The sequence below is a fragment of the Peromyscus californicus genome, unplaced genomic scaffold, assembly GCF_007827085.1.
Source record: "Peromyscus californicus insignis strain IS unplaced genomic scaffold, ASM782708v3 Scaffold_19__1_contigs__length_69161282, whole genome shotgun sequence".
In the NCBI taxonomy this organism is placed as follows: Eukaryota; Metazoa; Chordata; class Mammalia; order Rodentia; family Cricetidae; genus Peromyscus; species Peromyscus californicus.
The window spans coordinates 68,066,906-68,085,705 of NW_026294491.1; the positions used below are offsets into that span (position 1 = coordinate 68,066,906).

The following is an 18,800-nucleotide window of genomic DNA, read 5'->3' on the forward strand; positions in this document are numbered from 1 at the left end:
GCCCCATTTAGGACATAGTATTAAATTGTCTTCAAAGTTCATATCTCTCAGACAATAGATTAGTGCAGCTCTCACACCTCATCAGAAGAATTTCTTTGTGTAGTGGACAGTGTTTAATGCAGAAACTCACAACTCGTCAAATTGCAGAGAAGAGGCTAAGTAGAGTGCTCAGCCACAAACCAGATATCATACCTACTCCCAAGGTCTAGGGACCATCGATGAGGAGGAGGGCAGAAGTTAAGAAGAAGGGGCAGAAAGACCTTTAAGAGAGAGAGCTTGGTGAGGGCCAGAGTAAAACAGTGTCTTCTGGGCATGACAGGACCACTGCACTCACCATTATCACAGCAGCTGTGGATGCCTGCAGAAGACTCACCCAAGATCAAGCCAGTCACCATCCTAGCATGAAGTCAGAAGCAGTTCATGAACCTTCACCCTAGCTGAGGGGCTATGGATGCTGACAGCTTCTGACAGAGGAAGAGTCACTTTTCTCTACGGGTGTGGCTCCTGGTAGGTTGACCACACTCCAGTGAATGACCCCACACCCAGAAGTGTATGAACAACACAAATTGAATTCAATGGCTTATGAAATAAAACAAACAAAAGAGGACATGAAATCGGGGGGTCAGAGAGATGGGGACAAGTCTGGTGGGAGTTAAGGGGAGGAGCTGGGGATGAATATGATCAAAATAAATCGTATGACTTCTCAAAGAATCAATTAATTTTTTAAATTCAAAATGGAAAATAGTAAAATGTACAAGGCTGTGTCAAGTTGACAGTTAATGCTAACTAGAAAACTTTATAAACAATTTTATTATCACCTTTCTATTGATACAAAGAAAAATAATTTAAATGTGATCTCTACATTTGCTTTGGAAATTACCTAGCAAGGGAAGCTTTCTAAATGTTAAGTTGAGTTAGCAATAGGAGTATGATAGAGCAGGGGGAAGCAGAATCCTGTGCTCACTGAACTTCTCATGGTCCTTCTTTCTCATGTATATTTTACTTTGATGTTTAAGTAACAATGCAGTTAGTATAATGATGAAAAACAAGTAAATAATGTTGTACTAAAGTTAAAATAAATGTCATCAGGAGCCATCAGATAATTTCAAGTGTTTGAAAATACATAAAATATTGTATGCTCTTGCAATGACCTGTCAGAACTGGACATCTGTGAGATGAAATGTTGCATTCTCTGTTGTCTGATGAGTCTTATTTCCCTCCAGACAGAGCCAAAGGAAGATCAAGAGCAGGGACCCACTTTGACTCAGCCCGGAGACGAAGTCGAGCCGTCCTGTATCACATTTCAGGACACCTGCAAAGAAGAGAAAAGAACAAATTGAAAATAAATAATGTAGGTGGTGTGTGTGTACACTGTGGACACCAGTTCCCCTGGAGAGCAATGTTTGATACACTAAGGAAAGGTTCCAATTACTCATTTATTGCACTTTTCAGCTTTCTTTTTCCCACTTTGGCTTGCATTTGCCTGTAAAGAACAAACTAGGAAAGGCCAGCGTCATGAGGCATTTCTGTGAAACGTGTGCAATCATAGTGGTAGGACAGCACAGAGATTACAGTTCTGTCAGAGTGCAGAGTACTGAGGGGGGCACACCAGACAGACTCTGTGGATTGAGACACAGGACAGTGGAGCAGGTCACATGTATAGTTAGTGACTACTTTATAAATTTAATTTCAGTGTCAATGTTACTCTCTACCCCATCCTCCTTTGTGCCTTTACCTAGGGAACCATGGGCCAATACAGGTCATCACTCCAGTTAAGAGTTCACTCTGTACAAAACAGATGAAACTTTCAGACAGTGAGTTGAATCGCATTACATTGGAATCACAAGCTATCCTGATTAGGTTATACAGTTTTACTTTCAGTGAATTACAGTAAGGGTTGCTTCCTGAACCAGTGTGCTCACCTCTCAAGGGCCATTGTGCCAGTAAAAGCTGCTTGTTTTGTTTTCATAGAGTTTTAATCACACATCACACCCTCAAGAAATTTATACTTAACTGGTTTTTAAACACAAAGGTACTTCACCTGTGTGGAGAAAACCAGAACAATATCTGTTTTGATGTACACCTTCAAACACAGCTTTTCAGTGTGCAGTCATTAGACTCTGTGCAGGCTTGCGGGGTGACTATGCGTGGAAAATGAACACTCAGTCTAACTTGCCAGTGGATTCAGAAACATTAGTATTTAGGATTCAGAACCCCTTTGGAATTTTGAGATTGGTCCAGATGTCCTGGGAGCTGAGGACACAGGATGCTTTACAGCCCTACTTTACAATCGGCACCATGGAGAGCCTTACAGTCAATGTCCTGATGAAACAAGCCTTGCTTCAGGTGTTCAAAGTATCGATTTTTGTGCTTATAGCAAACAAAGAAAGGTGTCTAAACCCAGGGTGTGGCGAGCTAGTTGAATACACTACAAATGTGGTTTGGCTTTAATGCTGTTCCTTTCTGGAAGTCACAGTCAGTGTTCTGGTCCACTCATGCTCCTGGAGTCATCCAGCAAGCCTTGGCTGTTCTGCCATTCCCTCCTGTGGAACGTCCAACACAGTTGGTGGTGGGTGGAAGATTGGTTTTTTGTTCTGACTTACTATGATAGTTTTCTGTTTTGTTTTAGTGTGTGTGTGTGTGCCACTGATATGCATATATGCAGAGATTTGGTTATGCTGGAAGTCCACACTGTCTTCTTGCTTTAGTTGAGAAGCATTTACTTGAGATTCACTTAAATACTGCAAGTCTCAGTGAGATTAAAGAGCATTTGTTGAGCCTTGCTGTTTTCCCCTCTACATTTAACAAACTATAAAGCTTGAAAAGTATGAAAAAGTATAAAGTATGAAAAAAGTTATAACTCTCAATCCTTAGTGACTTGCTTAATTGCTGCTGTTCATTTCAGAAGTATAAACCTCAGAGGGTGGGTAGTAACTGAGAATGCCTAGTCAGCCCAGAGACACTGATAGCACAGGTGCCCTGACTTCTGAAGCCGGTGTGAAGTCTGCACTGGCCTCCATCACTGCATCCTTTTCAGCAGGATCGAGAGCCCCTAATGATCAGACAGCAGGAAGAGAGAAGGAAGGGCAGAAGAGGCCCTGCACTTACTGGAAAACAGTCTTAGGGCAATTCTAGCTGCAGTAGCCCATGCACACAAAAATGACCTCGAACATTCTATCACACTAGCTATTTAAAATTTCCTTCTTTACATTCTGTTATTCAGTTCGCACCACAGGCTAGTACTGTGTATTGTTTTTATTAGGTGCATCTTAACAAAGGGGGAGAAACCAACTTTTGGGTTTTTTTCTTAAAACTCTCTAAAGGGCTCAGACCTTAATTTTCTGCCTCAAATCACTGCCATGTTGTTGAATAGCTTTTCCCTATAGATGATCCTATACTGCAATCACAGACAAAGGAACTGCTTAGGCCTGTGTCCAGGCTTGAGAATAGGAGGTAATACCTTTAACTTAAGCTCTAAGTTTGCCTGGAAACTGTTGGGAAAAGACCTTAATTCCTTTTGATTTTGATTATTTACTCTATGAAATGAGAAGAGAATGAAGCTGGTCTACCCAGCAGAAATAAATGTTGTACAGGTCATAGGAGAGAGCCCCTCAGGAGTTTAAGAAAAATGCTAGCCGTGCCCAATATCACAAGCAGGAAGCCTTGCTTGTTCATTAGTACATCATCAAAGTCAGGCCTGTGTCAGGTGCACCCAGTGTAGTGAATGCAAGAAGATTTTTCTGCCCCCTTGTGCATTCAGAGGCGAGTTTCAAAGAAATATTGAAAAATACTTTAGAAAACCAACATCTTAATTGGGCTTTGGAGTTAACTAATGCATTTGGATCATTCATAGGATAAAAATTAACCAACTCAAGCATTATTAGTTCTAAAGCATACCCCTCAAAATTAAGAAATAACAGCTGCTCAAAATCTATTTTTTTTGTTTAAAACCTTGTCTTAGTCCTTGGACAAGCCCCATATGTTTGAGGATTATAAACACTGTGATATTTCTTCCCTGTTTCCATAGATTGCATAATTTTGTGTACATGCGTATCATTTATGGTTCTAAGAATTGGCTTGATTGTTAGAGACTCTGGTATAGTCTTTTCACTCAGGTGACTGTGTAATGATGTGTGCAGAATTGAATTATTGACCCTTCAAAAGTTAATTCAAACCTGAGATGGATTGACTCCTAAGTGTAATTTTTAAATATGTGTTGAAACAATAATTTGACAGTAACTTTAACTTACATATTTGAGTCTATGAAACTGACGCCATGCCGTTCACATTGAGAGATGTTCACATCTTGCTCAGCTTTTGTCTCAGCATTGCAGAGTTAAATGGAATCAATGTGACACAAAGTAGATACCTTTCCATGAGTGCACAGTCCTCCCTCTAGGTCTTCTTCTCTCACACTAGGTACAATCTGAGGCACTGCAACAAAATGGTAAAGATAGTAGCTATTTAGATAGAAGCATAAAGTATTCCTGGTAACTCCTGATAATTTCCCTTTATAAATATTTAGGAATAAAGTTATAACTCAATCTGCCATGTATAGGACTAGAAAGATGGCTCATCAATTAAGAGCACTTACTAGTCTTAAAGAAGACCTGGGTTTGGTTCCCAGTACCCATACGGTAGATTAAAACTGCCTGTAACTCCTTTTCCGGGGAATTTGATACCTCATTTTGGCCTCCATAAGCACCAGGTATACATGTAATGCACAGGCACCCATGCAGATAAAAGTAGTTACACACATAAAACAAAATAAATAAACTTTTAAAACAAGAATTTATTATATGCTATTATAACTTCAAAGTACCTAATCAACATTGGGAAGATGAATGTTTATGGACCCCAGTTCTCCTTTCTATGCTCTTAAAGGGCTTTAACACTCCCCACACACATACCCCACAAACATACAAAGTATTCCATTGTCTCAGTTTTATGGCAAAGTCCAGCTTTGGAACTCGCCCTCAACTAACAGGTGGGTAGTTGGATAGAACACAGGCAGTGGCACCAATCAACCATCCGGAAGTGAAACAGTGGCCCACCATGGAGCGTGAGCCTGACATGCTTGTATGACTAAGGAGACTTACTAGAAGGAAGTAGACACGTGCTGGGAACCCCTACCCTCAGACAAGGGGCGGAACCAATAATTCCAAGTCCTATCTCTGTTAATGTCCCTGGAATCCTCTGCTCTGAAGTTTCTTGAACACATAATTATATTTATCTGCCTTTCCCTCAGTGACTGAGACAAGGAACCAATACTGCAGCCTACAAGTACTATACATCCAAAACCTTTTCTGTTCATTCAAGTTAAATTTCAAATCTAAGTTCTCATTACTTTTCTTGCATTTTTCATTAATTAAGGTCAAAGCAAAGTCTATAAGTACCAGGCCACATGCTTGTGGAATTTCCACACTTGCTCTTGTTGAGGTTCTTTTTGTCTCATAGCAACAAGGGAATTGTTCATCGGTTTGAACTGCTTTCAAAGCAAAGTGCTTCAGCAGCCATCACAAGCTCTAGCTACTCTTTGTTAATTGGCTGTGTGGCAAACGTTACCTTCCTCCCCTAAGTAGCTGTTTCTCTCCTTCTTACTGGGTAGTCCATTGCTGAATATATTATCCATATTAGTCAAAGTAATTAGGTTTTGGTTCCAATTAAAAAAATATCACCAACACCCACAATGCACAAAAGCATGTGCCACCTAGTATATTTTTAGAGGAAAGCAAGCAGATGTTTGCACCTGAATGCTGGTCATCTCTACCTTTTGTGGGGTGGGGGTGGAGGATGGGAAGATATCTTTGCTGACATCAGCAGAATCTCAGGTCAAAGACGACTGTCATCTGAAATCCACCCATCTGCAGACTGTGCTCATACTAAGGAAGATGCAAATATGCCTTTGTTGTTCCATTATGTATAGGAAGACACTTGCAACTGGATGCTTTTAGATGACACTTGAGATAATCATCTTTTTGTTGTTTAAGACCCAAATCTAGATTACTCATTTAACAGTCACAATCTACAGAATCCTGTGCATATAGCAAAGATCACTGTTTAATTTTAGTTCAGTAACAAGCAGGACATGCTCTAAGAAGTGTGTTATTAGGGTAGTTTTGTTTTTGTAGGAACCCCATAGAGGGTGCCAATAAAAATCTACATCGTGTGTATCTGGGCTGGAGATGGCTTAGAGTTTAAGATGACTCAGAACATATACTGCTTCTACAGAGGAGCTGAGCTCGGTCTCCATTACCCATGTCAGTTGTCCCCCAAATGCTTATAGCTCCATTTTCAAGAGATTCAACAAATTCCTTTGCTTCCTTGGGCATCTGCATTTATGTGTATAAACCAATAGATTTGCTGGCCAATCACTCAATGTGTCAGTAAGCAATGAGTTCAGCAGATGATGTATGAACCTGTAGCGTATATACTAAATGCTGACAGTGAACTTTTTAAATGTATAGGAACACACTCTGAACCAGTAGTAAGATGACCACATTATAAACACATAAAACAGGAATATATGTCTACTACTAAGATCAATAATATGTGCTATGCACAATTATCAATGAGATTCAGTATTTTCCTGTAGAGCAGCATCACAGATAGGTCATGGTGTTACAGTGACCTGTATCTTCCCTGGGTGACAGGATTTCCATCTTACTTGGAATCTTGTGGGACCAGCATCACAATGAAGCCTGTAGTGGACTGCGGCACAGTTGGGTAGCACAGGACAGTAGACTCATGTTTGATTTTACAAGTCACTTGTAAGGTATTTGATGTTGAATGCGTGGGTGGTCCTGGCTCCTAAGTGAGCATTTAGGGCTGTTCAGTCTCCATTTCTAATTATATACCTCTTTGTTCCTTCTCTTCTTTGTGTCTTTATCCACAGAATGTGTTTGTAGATAAACCAGCATTTCCAGAGTATAAGGTTTCTGATGCAAAAAAATCCAAGTTCATCCTGTTGCATTTCAGCACTTTCAAAGCTGGCTGGGACTGGCTCATTCTGCTGGCAACATTTTATGTAGCTGTGACAGTACCTTACAACGTGTGCTTCATTGGCAATGAGGACCTGTCCACTACTCGGAGCACAACAGTCAGTGACATTGCAGTGGAGATTCTTTTCATTATAGGTAAGATCCAGTAGCTTCTCATCTGAAAGATTTGCAGGTTGGAAGCAAGTATGTTCCAGAATTTTCTGTGGAAAATTTGAACTGAGGTTCATTTTCCAGAGTGTGTCTCAGCCTGTAATGCAAATTTTGGAGACTCATATGCTTGTATTTCTGAAAACTGCTTCTTCCAGTTTTCCTGATGTTCCTGTGTTGAAACATCTAAGCTAATACCCCATGTTTCTATATTTATTTTATTAAAATAAATGGCTCAAAGGAAGATGTAGTGTCTGTTGTTTGGATTATGACATCCTTGGAGATATTAACTATGCAAAGTCAGAGATGAGTTTAGCAAAAACCCACAAGTAGAATCAGAGAATGGTTCAGGATATCCTAAGGGTGTGGTTATTTCATGGTGTTTCAAATGGACTCAGCAAGTGACCTGCCTACAGAAGCAAAGAGAAAGCAGAGGGCTTAGTTACCTAAGATAATCAAGAGAGGTAGTATCTGATTTTAGCTAAGGAGACTCCAAAGGATGATTGCTCCCAGTATTTACCTCTAGAACCCTGAGGATTTCAGTAGACTGATATTGGTTTGACTGTATAGACCTTTTTCTGTGACTGAATGTTAGCATGTGTTTGCTCTAGACAGGTGTGCCTGCTCCCCATGAATCCTGCCACGGTTATCACTGCATCTGTGAGCCCTGCTTGTTAGGACCCTAGCTCACACCCCCAAAGTGGTCACTGTAATGTGTTAGACCACTAGATGGCAATGATGTCTAGTTGCGTACCTGGGGAAAGCTATAAAATCAATTTAATATTTTTCAATTAAATACATGCATTATGAAGAAATTATAAGAATAAAGTAATCTGTTTGATCATGATGAAACAGCATATTGTACCATTACAGCTTGAATTTAGAATAAAGTCACAGACATATTGGATGTGCCTATTTCCCAGTCCACTTGGTTTCATCTCCTCTTAGTTTGATGTTTCCTCATATGGATTTGTGACTAACACAATGATGCTGTCATCACCCTGGAAACATTCTCAATATCAAGGTCAAAGTTCTGAGGGACTCGGGCTTTTGTTGCATATCTGAGCCTAGTTTCCTTCTAGGTAATAAGTTCACATGGTCTCATCAAGTACCAGGTTAGAGTGTCTGTTAAGGACACATGCCATCAACTTTCTAATGTGCCTATTTACAGTTCCTTCATCGGGGCAAAGCTGTTTCTTGACTTTTCTTGGCCATATTGTCCTGGTATTTGAGAATTGAAAACTCATGGAGTCAGGAATCCGTTCTGACACTGTGTGCTTTCAGGCAGAGGATGGCCTGTTTGCCCATGAGAACTCACACTCTGAGAAAGATTTATTTTTTTGGGGTATGCTTTCCCGTGGAAGACTGATGGAGACTGGTCTGTTCCTCTGATGCTGCTCTCAGTTCTTCTGTGTTCTTCCTGTAATGTCTGTTGATTCAGTAGCAAATCAATTCTCACAGTACCCAGCACCCACCACCACTAACTAATCTCTTGCTGCTTTTACCCAGTTGTGTTTATGCCACGACCACCTTACAGCTGGAGACACGTCTCTGCCAGCACTATGAAACCCTGCCTGGAATCCCTGGCTGACTGACTTAGTGTCACAGGCAATAGGGATTTGCTTGCAATTTTCTGCTGTTGCTACCTTGCTCTTTTAAATGAGTTTAAGCACGTGGACAATTTATAACACTTTTGAAGATGGTATATAGTACAATTTCTCCTGCTATGTTTACCCTGGCTTTTATCATGTGCATCTTTTCTTAAAGGTGGTCAAAAATGGTTAGTTATAAATAAGTTATGACACGTGGAGTAATAGCAGGTCATGGCACCACACCCCTGTAATTCTACCACTCCACAGACAGAAGCAGGAAGACCCAGATTTGAAGGCCAGATGGGGCTGCACACTGAAACTTTATGTTCAAAGCCAGAGATAATAAAAATAACACTATGAATAAAAATACATTCTACCTGTAGTACTAGATCTTTACAATACTAAGTATTTGTACCACTTTTATTAGTTTTTACCTAGAGGCTTCTAAGCCTCACCACTGAACTGTTCAGTCCATCCAGGTCCATTAAAGAGGGCTTGGGAAGGACAAGTTTCATTGTGCCTGAATGATGATGTTAAAAAAAAATGTTTTGTTATTTGCACTAGTGCCAGTGTTAGGCAATATGTGTACTTTTCAGATGTGGAAAAATTAAATGTTGCATGCAGAAAAGTTTCTTAGTCAGAATTAAAGATGGGAGATGATAAATTTCTTTGGGGGATTTATAATACATTTTAGCACTGTAAATCCTCAAAGAAAGTCTGTGCTGAAGAAACCTATTTAAATGTGATTTACAAGCATCTTGCTGGATTTACTTTACCCCAGAACTCATCCTCCGCAGATCAGTTAGCAATGCTCTTTTGGCATGATTGAAAAATGCCATGCCTAGCTTTATTCATCAGGAGGAAAACATCTGACTACAGAGTTAGTCAAGGCGACTTGAAACTCCTGGCTGCCCTCTCAGTCTCATTGTGTAAGCCACATTCACTCAAGATGACAGAGACTCTCCCTGTAAATTCCTGTATTCATGGAAAGAAGACAGGAAGTTGGACCTTCTCTTTTTTACTTTCTGCCTCATTGTTATGAACAAAGGGACAAAAAGTTGAGTGGAGTGTTTCGTAAGACAGGCTCACGTTGACTAAACCTGCCATAGCACTGGAGACCTGATGTTGCCATTGCATATTTCTGTGGCTTTTTACCTTGTTATGAAGGTACCTTACTACTTTCTGTAGCATTTGAATAAGTAGCCATTTTAAAAATGATAATTTTCATCAATGGTGCTTTATTTCCAAACCTTACAGCGTAGCCATGTTTTGAACATTACAGATTGTGTCACACAAGCTGGCTCAGCAGGTGTCTACTTCGTTCCCATCCTAAAAATTCCAAAGAGCCCAGGGGTGTGCACGCAGGAGTGTGCAGAGTCCTGGGAGTGAGCTGTGAGTTGTCTCAGTTTGCTGGTGTCTAGTGTAGGGACAAAGAGGTTACCAATTACTCTAAAAGGCTTAACTTTGGAGGCTACTTTGTAAGACTATAAGCACCCAACTTGGTCTCTTCAGGGACATCTGAGAAAGTTGAACACCATAGGAAAGAAGGGTGCCATGGCACTGTTGTGTTCTGTATGGTCATCTTAGCCTTGAGTCACTGAACTCTTCACCAGGACTCTGGAATAACACAATAGAGAGACAAATGGGAGGGGCCTAAATGGAGTGTTAAGAGCAAAGGATTTTAAGAATGGGAAGAATATGTGAACTGTAAAATGCACAGGTAATCCCAGATACTACATGGAATAAATAAAACCGTTCTCACTTCTGAACACAGCACAGTAACAGTGTGATTTCTAAAGAATTAAAAGGGAAATCTTCAAAGACCCTAGAGAAAGAAGACAATTGATCTACTTACACAGATACTAACTAGGCTGAAATGAGACTTAACACAGTAGGGGTGGAAGGTGATGGGCTATAACTGACTCACTAGAGAAGCATCAGCTCCTCCTCCTCTTTCCTTCCTCCCACCCTCTCCATCCCTCAACCCCTCCTTTCCCTGTCCTTTCCTCTTCCTTCTTTTCTTTGTCTCCTATCTTTTTTCTTTCCATCCCTCCTCTTTTCTACATTCCCTCCAGAAGAGCAGACACAATGAAAACATTTCCACAAAACAAAGCTATCGTGTTCCTCACAGTTTCTCATTCAAAGGACTATTTAAATGTTGGGGGAGGGGATTCTTGTTTCATTCTACCCAAAATGGAAGTAACCCAAAAGAAAGGAGCAAATTTAAAATAAGAAAAGAAAGCTTAACCAGGCAGTCAGGCAGTGGTGGTGCACACCTTTAATCCCAGCACTCAGGAGGCAGAGGCAGGGGGATCTCTGTGAGTTTGAGGCCAGCCTGGTCTACAGAGTGAGATCCAGGACAGGCACCAAAACTACACAGAGAAACCCTGTCTTGAAAAACCAAAAAAAAAAAAAAAAAAAAAAAGAAAGAAAGAAAGAAAGAAAGAAAGAAAAGAAAACTTAAGATGAAAATTGAACAAATAAGTTAATAAATTAGATTAACAGTCAGAGGAGAAAAATGGTATTATTCTGGTGGAACAAAAAAGAAATCAAGTTACAATGGACCTGCTGATAAAAGTGCTAGTGAACTTAACTAACTGCTGGTGTGTTTTATGTTTTCTTAAGTGGGCAGAAGATAAAGATTTTTAAACCATGGTGACCAAAGGAAAAGATACCAGGTAGATACATTTTGGAATGCTCATAGTAAGTGCAAAAATCTTGAACTTTAAATGTATGCAATGAATTGTGTATATTTAAAATAATAAAATCAGAATATCATCATCAGACCACTGATTCTGAAACAAAGAAGAAAAAGAAAATATCAAATATGATGAATCCAAAGAAAAATGATGAGTAAGACCACATAAGGAAGGAATAGGCAAGCATGATAAGATGAAAGAAGTAACAGGCAGTCAAAATAGATGAGTTTTTTTTTTTTTTAAGCTAAAGCGTTTGATGGGGGTCAATTCACTTTTTAAAGAGGCAGTAGTCAAATGGATTTTTAAAATACGCTGGTTAGAGATCTTATACAAAACACTCAGAAAATAAGAACTAAGAAAATGTGGGAGTGTTCTGTGTACACAGATGTGAAATGAGCCAAGTGTGGTGCTGCATGCATGGTCAGAGGACAAAATGTAGGCGTCCACAGTGGGAGCCCTGGAATCAACCTCAGGTGGTCAGGATTGGCAGCAGGCACCTCACTTGCAAAGCCATCTCACTGGCCTCTCAGCAGAATTTTATTAAGCTATAAAGAAAAATGAGGGCTGGGAATGGTGATGCACTTCTTAAACCCCAGCACCCAGGAAGCGCATGCGGTTAGATCTCTGTGAATTCTAGGCCAGCCTGTTTTACATGGTGAGTTCCAAGCCAGTGAATGTTCCATAGGAGGAAAGAGAGAAAAGGAAGAGAGGAAGAGGAAGAAAGAGGAGGGAGGAAGGAAGGTGGAATGGCTTACCTCATCAGATAGTGTGCAGCACATGTTCCAGCTGTCACTAGAGACAGAAGAACATTACATGTCAATAAGAGAAAGATGCTGTTTGAGGATTAAACATTATGAATATATGCACATATATACATATACTCATATGAAATAATATTGCCTGAAAATACACAAAAATCTTGTGACAGATTATAGAAAAAGAAAAAAGGCTCTATTCACATGGTATTAACTTCTGATAAACTACCACAGCAATGCTTAGACTTGGGGACTTGGAAAGCACAGTTGACTGGATGTTTCAATCTCACATTAGCAAGTTTTCAAAGCCTTCATGGTATTGGTGACCAATTCTCTGCTGTGCGGATCCCCAACCCCTTTGATACCAACAGTTCCCACTGTCCATTGGTGACAACCAGCAGTACCCGCTGTCCATTGGTGACAATCAGCAGTACCCGCTGTCCATTGGTAACAACCAGCAGTTCCCACTGTCCATTGGTGACAATCAGCAGTACCCGCTGTCCACTGGTGACAATCAGCAGTACCCACTGTCCATTTGGTGACAATCAATTGTCTCCAGATATGCAGTTATTTCCATTTCCAGGACACATTATCAAATAAAGCAAGCAGAATCTGCCAGGTGACTTGCAGCATGCTGCCGTTTATATAAAAGTCATGAGAGAGCATCTTCAAGGTAAATTTACCTGAAAATGCTCCCATTACTTTTGGAGAATTATATTAGAAATGAGTGTGCTTATCTGTGTCTCAGGGACAGGGTCCTGAGAACAGTGACAAGATAGACTATTATTTATCTTGGTGCAAGTGCCTTAATTTTGAGCAATAATTTTTATTGCTGAGTAAAAAAAAAGTTAATGAGATTAAAATTTAAAACAAAATTTAAATTTAAAAGCTAGATGTCAGCTAAATAATTGCTACTCAATTTGAAAAAGAATGAGAAACATAAACAAACAAATAAAAAAGGTAGCCTAGTGCTGTGCCACACATCTGTCATTTCTAGCACTCAGGACGCTGTGTTGGAAGGACTGTGAATTTAATGTAAGCCTGGGCTACAGAGCTGAGGTAAGGGGAAGGAGGAAAAAGGGAGGGCAGTGAAGGAGTAAAGGTAAGATTAGAAATTAATGTTGTAGGTAACAGAGAATCGAAAACAATTTGGTAAGATCTGGTGAGGTGGAAAATGAGCATATAACAGAATTCAGTCCTCTGTCTAGATGGAGAACTGCTTTCAGATGCATACGAGGAAACATGTGGAGGTTTGCTGGGACTTACTATTTATAGAAGAAACACAATTAAAAAAAAACAACAGACTTCCATCAGCAAGCATAGACTCTGGTGCTCAGTGCATCCAATGAGAAAAGGAATCTAGCATGAAGATGAGCAAAGGAAACTTTTGTGAGTAACGTTCATTTCCGTGTTAGGGTGGTTGCATCCTTTCCTGTTAGTCCAGGCTGCTGCTTTCACACTGCATCATCAGTTTAACTAATTGTGTGTGACAGAGGCTAAATATCTAACAAAACAACTTTTTACAGTTAAGCCTTCGCAGAAATAGAAATGCTATCTGATCTAAAGCACTGGCCTGTCATCAACACCCTATTTCACAATACATATTATGTAATATCTTCTTAAACACTACAACACTGTAATCATAATATGGGGCAGAGTACAAAATAAGCCATTCATGGTATTTCTTCTATATTTGAATTTTTAATATCTGTAGCATGACAGCACCCAAAAACAGAAAGAGTCAAAATTTCCATATTATTATAATAAATTAACTTGGATTTATGAACATCTGTTGAAGGTTGGGCAATAAGAACTGCCTGGCTAAGTATCCATAAGAGCAGACACATTGTACATGATAACATAGACTAAGAAGTAGGTAATTCAAGTAGAGAGAGGGGACCAAGATGAGCACCAGACCTTGAGTGAGGAAGTGACAAAATACAGTGGAGGTCCAGTTCACTAGGGCAGTTGGTATGTGAGACCATCCTGCCCAGGACTGAACATGAGTACCTTTGCCCACTGACCCCACGACCATTGTCACAATCCAGACATCCTGTACCTGCTTGAGAAGCACATTGTTCCCCTTACCTTAAATTAGCTTCCTGTGTTGACTTAGGAACTCTTAATTCACTGAGTCTCAGTGGGGTTTTGACACACAAGTACAGGGAACAGTTTACATTCAGCCATCAAGACTATGTCACTTGGAATTGATTTAATTATAACTTACATATTCACGAATGATTTTACTCAAAAAATATGAACAGGTTTATCATAACCGCAATATTTCTTTAAACATAGGTCCTTACTTTTATTCTATCTGATTATTTTATTTATTCTTATTTTTGTTAATAACATTTTTATTAACCAATGTTTCTGTTGACTTATAAAAGCCCACATTTTGCTGTATTAGAATCTGCTTTTTTTATCACCTAATTTGTATTATAACCATCTGGGTGTAATTAACACAGGCATATCTGTTGCTACAGCAAAACCAAGCAGTTTATGCACAGCTGGTTCAGTACTCTCAAGCCAGACTAGAACCTGAAAGCTTTCATTTGGAAAATGGATAGTCATGTGGATCTCTAGTGCTGTTATATTGGGAAGCCTCATTCACTGTTCAATTGCTGAGAGAAGCATCCTCTACCGAAATATCCGTTAACATAAGACAGATTAGCAGGAAAGGTGCGACAAGTTTTGTTCCAGATTTTATTTATATACAGGGGTCCTCAAAAAAGAAAAGGAAGAGCCCCAAAAACTGTTAGGCTGGAGCTGATTTATTAATCTATTTGCTTTGTGTGTGTGTACTCATATGTGTGTGCAGGGCACTCAATGGAGCATGTGAACGTTCAGGCCAGAGGCCAACGTTAGCGTTTTCTTCAGTGCTGTTCACTTCATTTTCTGAAATGGGGTCTCTCCCTGAGCTCAGATTTCATTGTTTGTTTAGACTGACTGGCCAGCAAGCTCTAAGGGGACCTGGTGTTCCCCTAGCACTGGAATTAACAGACATGTGCCACCATACCCAGCTTCATATACCGGTGCTGAGGGTGACAGCTCAGGTCCTTGCGCCTGCCTAGTGATTGAGCCATCACCCAGCCCCACATACTTTTAAAACAAAGAACAGTATGTAGTGATAAAGCAACAACAGAGAAGCCTTGGGTTGAGGGTGGTCGTTCTGGTGATAGTGAGTGGGAAAGATACTGTGGACTTAGTAGAAGATATGAAGCATTTTGATATGTGCACTGTGCAGCTCCATTTTAGCATCACCGCTGTCTTCCACATTAAAAGTGTTCTCAAGACACAGAGAATGAGGAACTTTAGGACTTACTGATAGGCAGAAAAGGGACAACAAAGGACTTTTCCTGCTTTGTTGTTTGTGCCTTCAGCTCAAAGCAGAATGCGAAGTAGTGCCTCTTGGGGTGGCACAGTCTGAACCCATCAATGCCATATCTTCTGTTCATTTTATTAACATCATTTTCAAGAAAGAAAAACATGGAGTTCATTTGTACATGTTGAATAAAGCAGATAATTCTGAGCCTGAGGAACACTAGGACATTTCCCACCCACAGCTTTCAGGAGCAACATACCTGGGGTCTCATTTACTAATACACAGTCTACTCAGTGTCCTTTGTAAAAAACAAAATACAAGGTCCCTCAAATGCTATCATCTCATATCTAAATCCTGACAAGTTTCCTTCAGCTGTGCTGTGACACAAGGCGGGTGTGCATAGAATGACCCCAATATCCAACATCTGAGGCGTTCAATCCAGAACACCCTCATCCTGTTTCCCATCAGCACATCTAGGAACAAGAGAAAGATTTCGCCTCAGTTCTCTTCACCCTGCTCAGTCTGATGAGGTCTGAAAGTATGAGCGGGGCTTCCTGTAATGCAGTCTAGAAGACATCATAATCTAAAAGCTTAATGACAAACTTTAGAATAGCTGGGACTTGTTTACTCAACAACTTCATCCTCTGTGAAATCTAAATTGATTCCTAGTTGAACTGGACCCACAGGTCGTTCTTCAATGACATGACAGTGAGAGGGGAAAGACCAGAAGATGAGAAGATAAAGAAGAAAAGCTGGGGCCAAGATGTTTTACACAAGCCATGCCCTGTGCCAAGCAAGTTTACTAAGAAGTACAGCATTTTATATACTATTTATGGGGGGAAATGGGAGAGTCAGCGGAAAGCTATACCAGTGGGATGAAGTCATCCAGAAGCTGATCAAGGAATGCTGCATAAGGGGAACACAGGAGGTCTCACAGGCATCAGAGACCAAGCACACAGTGGACTTGGGATTGATAACCATAGTCCATTAGGTGGGAGGAGTTAGACTCTCAGGATCTGAAGCTGCAGCTTCCCCAAGGCCCTAGGCCCTGGCTATTGTTGCTCTACCAAGCACATATGAAGCACATTTCTCCATGTATCAGGGCCTCAGGGAAAGACTTGGTTCAACCTGGCCCTCAACACCTAGTAGTACACACAAGTGCATGTTTGTTTATAACCTCCTTTCCCCACATTGTGCTCTTTATTGTAAGTCTTTGTAACTCTGCTGTTCCTACCTCATGTGGAACTGTTGATGTTATCCAACACCTGAATCTTAAAGAGGAAGTACATTTCTACCAGGAACACCATGTGTCTTTTTTTTTCGAATCTCAAAAAGCCCTGAAAGAATATAGGTGTTCTAGAGTCATTCCTTTGCATGTAGTCATTTTTCTGAAATATACAAAGGTACGTTGATTCTCCCCTTAGTTAAAGAACTAAAATTAATGATGCTGACTTAGACACTGGAAGAACATGTAGATTACAATAAAGTCAAATTTTCATAGTAATAAAAGAATTCAGTTTTACCTTGAATGACTTGATTAAACATTCTGAATCAACCAAGGGATTTTGAATCTAAGGAGCAACAGCAAGGTGTCCCATGTCACAGTCTTCAGGAACACAAGTGCCTGGGGATCATTTACCATTGAAAGGATCAGAGAACAGGGCAGTTAGAAACGTTGATTGCCTAGCATTCATTATCTTTTGTGGTTTCGGGACCTCATCCCACCTCTCTCCTTTTTCAGTCCCATCATTCCTCCGCATCACATTTTCTACCTGTTTTATATTCAGACAGGGTAGAAACAAGGCCTACACCTGCATGCAGGCCAGTATACACACTTGAACCCTGAGCAGGTATAGGAGACTCTTCCCAGCATTTTGTACATCCTTTCACAGTGAACCTTTTGTTAACTAATCATCTTTTACCAACTCAAAGAACTGTTCATGGTCAGGACTTACAGTTGACTTTTGACCCCATGTGGCCATAACTCTTATATATCAATAGTTCCATATTCCAAGATCATATATATATTGAAAACTGATATATGAGTGAATCATGCTGAGCATACCTTAATTTCTGACCAGAAACGAGGCAATGCTCATCGGGCTACTAAAGAACTATTTCCTTTTGAATCCAGGAATAAGTCCTCAAAACCCAGAAAACAACCTCACCACTTCAGATTCCCATCTAAGTGTAACACAGTGCTCTATATCAAAGGGGAGAGAATGTATCGGAATACCTGTGGAAAACAGGACATCATAAAGAAAGCCACTTTTTCCATGTTTTGTTTTGTTTTTAAGCTGCCAAATAAGTTACCTTAAAAACACCTGTTTAGGCACTTCTTTAAAACAGAATATTTATTTTGCAATCACGCTGTTCAAACACTGTTCAAGTATTACCTCCTTGACCTTTCTAGAACCTTCATCACTATGGGCAGATGAAGTGCTATGGTGAGTGAGCTATCAATATTTGTGACCTGCTTGTGCTTCTTAACTGTGTGAAACTGCATGGCAGTGTTTTCTTTAACTGATCTAAACTTAGCAAATGATATTTTTCTTGAGCAAAGCATTTTTGCCTTTAAAAAGTATTTTATTTGCCTTGGTTCCTATTAGTCAGACCCATGAACTTTTGATGTCATCCCCAGCATTCTTTGCTATAAACAAAATCATACTCATTAGCGATATTCTGAACAATTTTTTTTTTCAGAGCTGGAATTCTAACTTGGAACCTTTGCCCATGTTAAACAAATATTCTTCTGCTGAGCTACATCTCTAGGTCTTGGTATTGTATTGTTTTATTTTGTTTGTTTTTCGAGAAAAAATCCTTATTTTGTGGCCCAGGTTTGTCTTCAGCCTAGGAGCCCCTGCCTCCAGAATGATAGGATTACAAGCTTGTTACCAGCGCACACAAGGGCAGTATCATGTGTTTTTTTTGGTTTTTGGTTTTTGGTTTTTGGAGACAGGGTTTCTCTGTGTAGCTTTGCGCCTTTCCTGGAACTCACTTTGTAGACCAGGCTAGCCTCAAACTCACAGAGATCCTCCTGCCTCTGCCTCCCGAGTGCTGGGACTAAAGGCGTGCGCCACCACCACCCGGCCAGTATCATGTTTTGATTGATTTGAATTGACATCTGTTCACATATTATTCTAGTTCTATAAGCTTTAAAATAGAAAAGACAAAGCAAAACAAACAAATGGTCTTAGTCATCCTTTCCAAGCAGCTGTGACCCCTGATACTTCTTCCTGGAGGTTACTTCCTGTACTAACCTCAATGAATTGTCACCATGG

At 40.1% G+C, this 18,800-nt stretch overlaps 1 protein-coding gene across 1 annotated transcript in view; it reads left to right on the top strand.

Moving 5' to 3' along the window:
• The window catches only part of Kcnh8 (potassium voltage-gated channel subfamily H member 8), a 383,313-nt gene that overhangs the window by 199,565 nt on the left and 164,948 nt on the right, over positions 1-18,800 (top strand). Inside the window, exons 4-5 of the mRNA XM_052745629.1 lie at positions 1,224-1,351; positions 6,896-7,136. Of these exons, the coding sequence (XP_052601589.1) occupies positions 1,224-1,351; positions 6,896-7,136 (369 nt within the window). The remainder of the gene's footprint in view (positions 1-1,223; positions 1,352-6,895; positions 7,137-18,800) is intronic.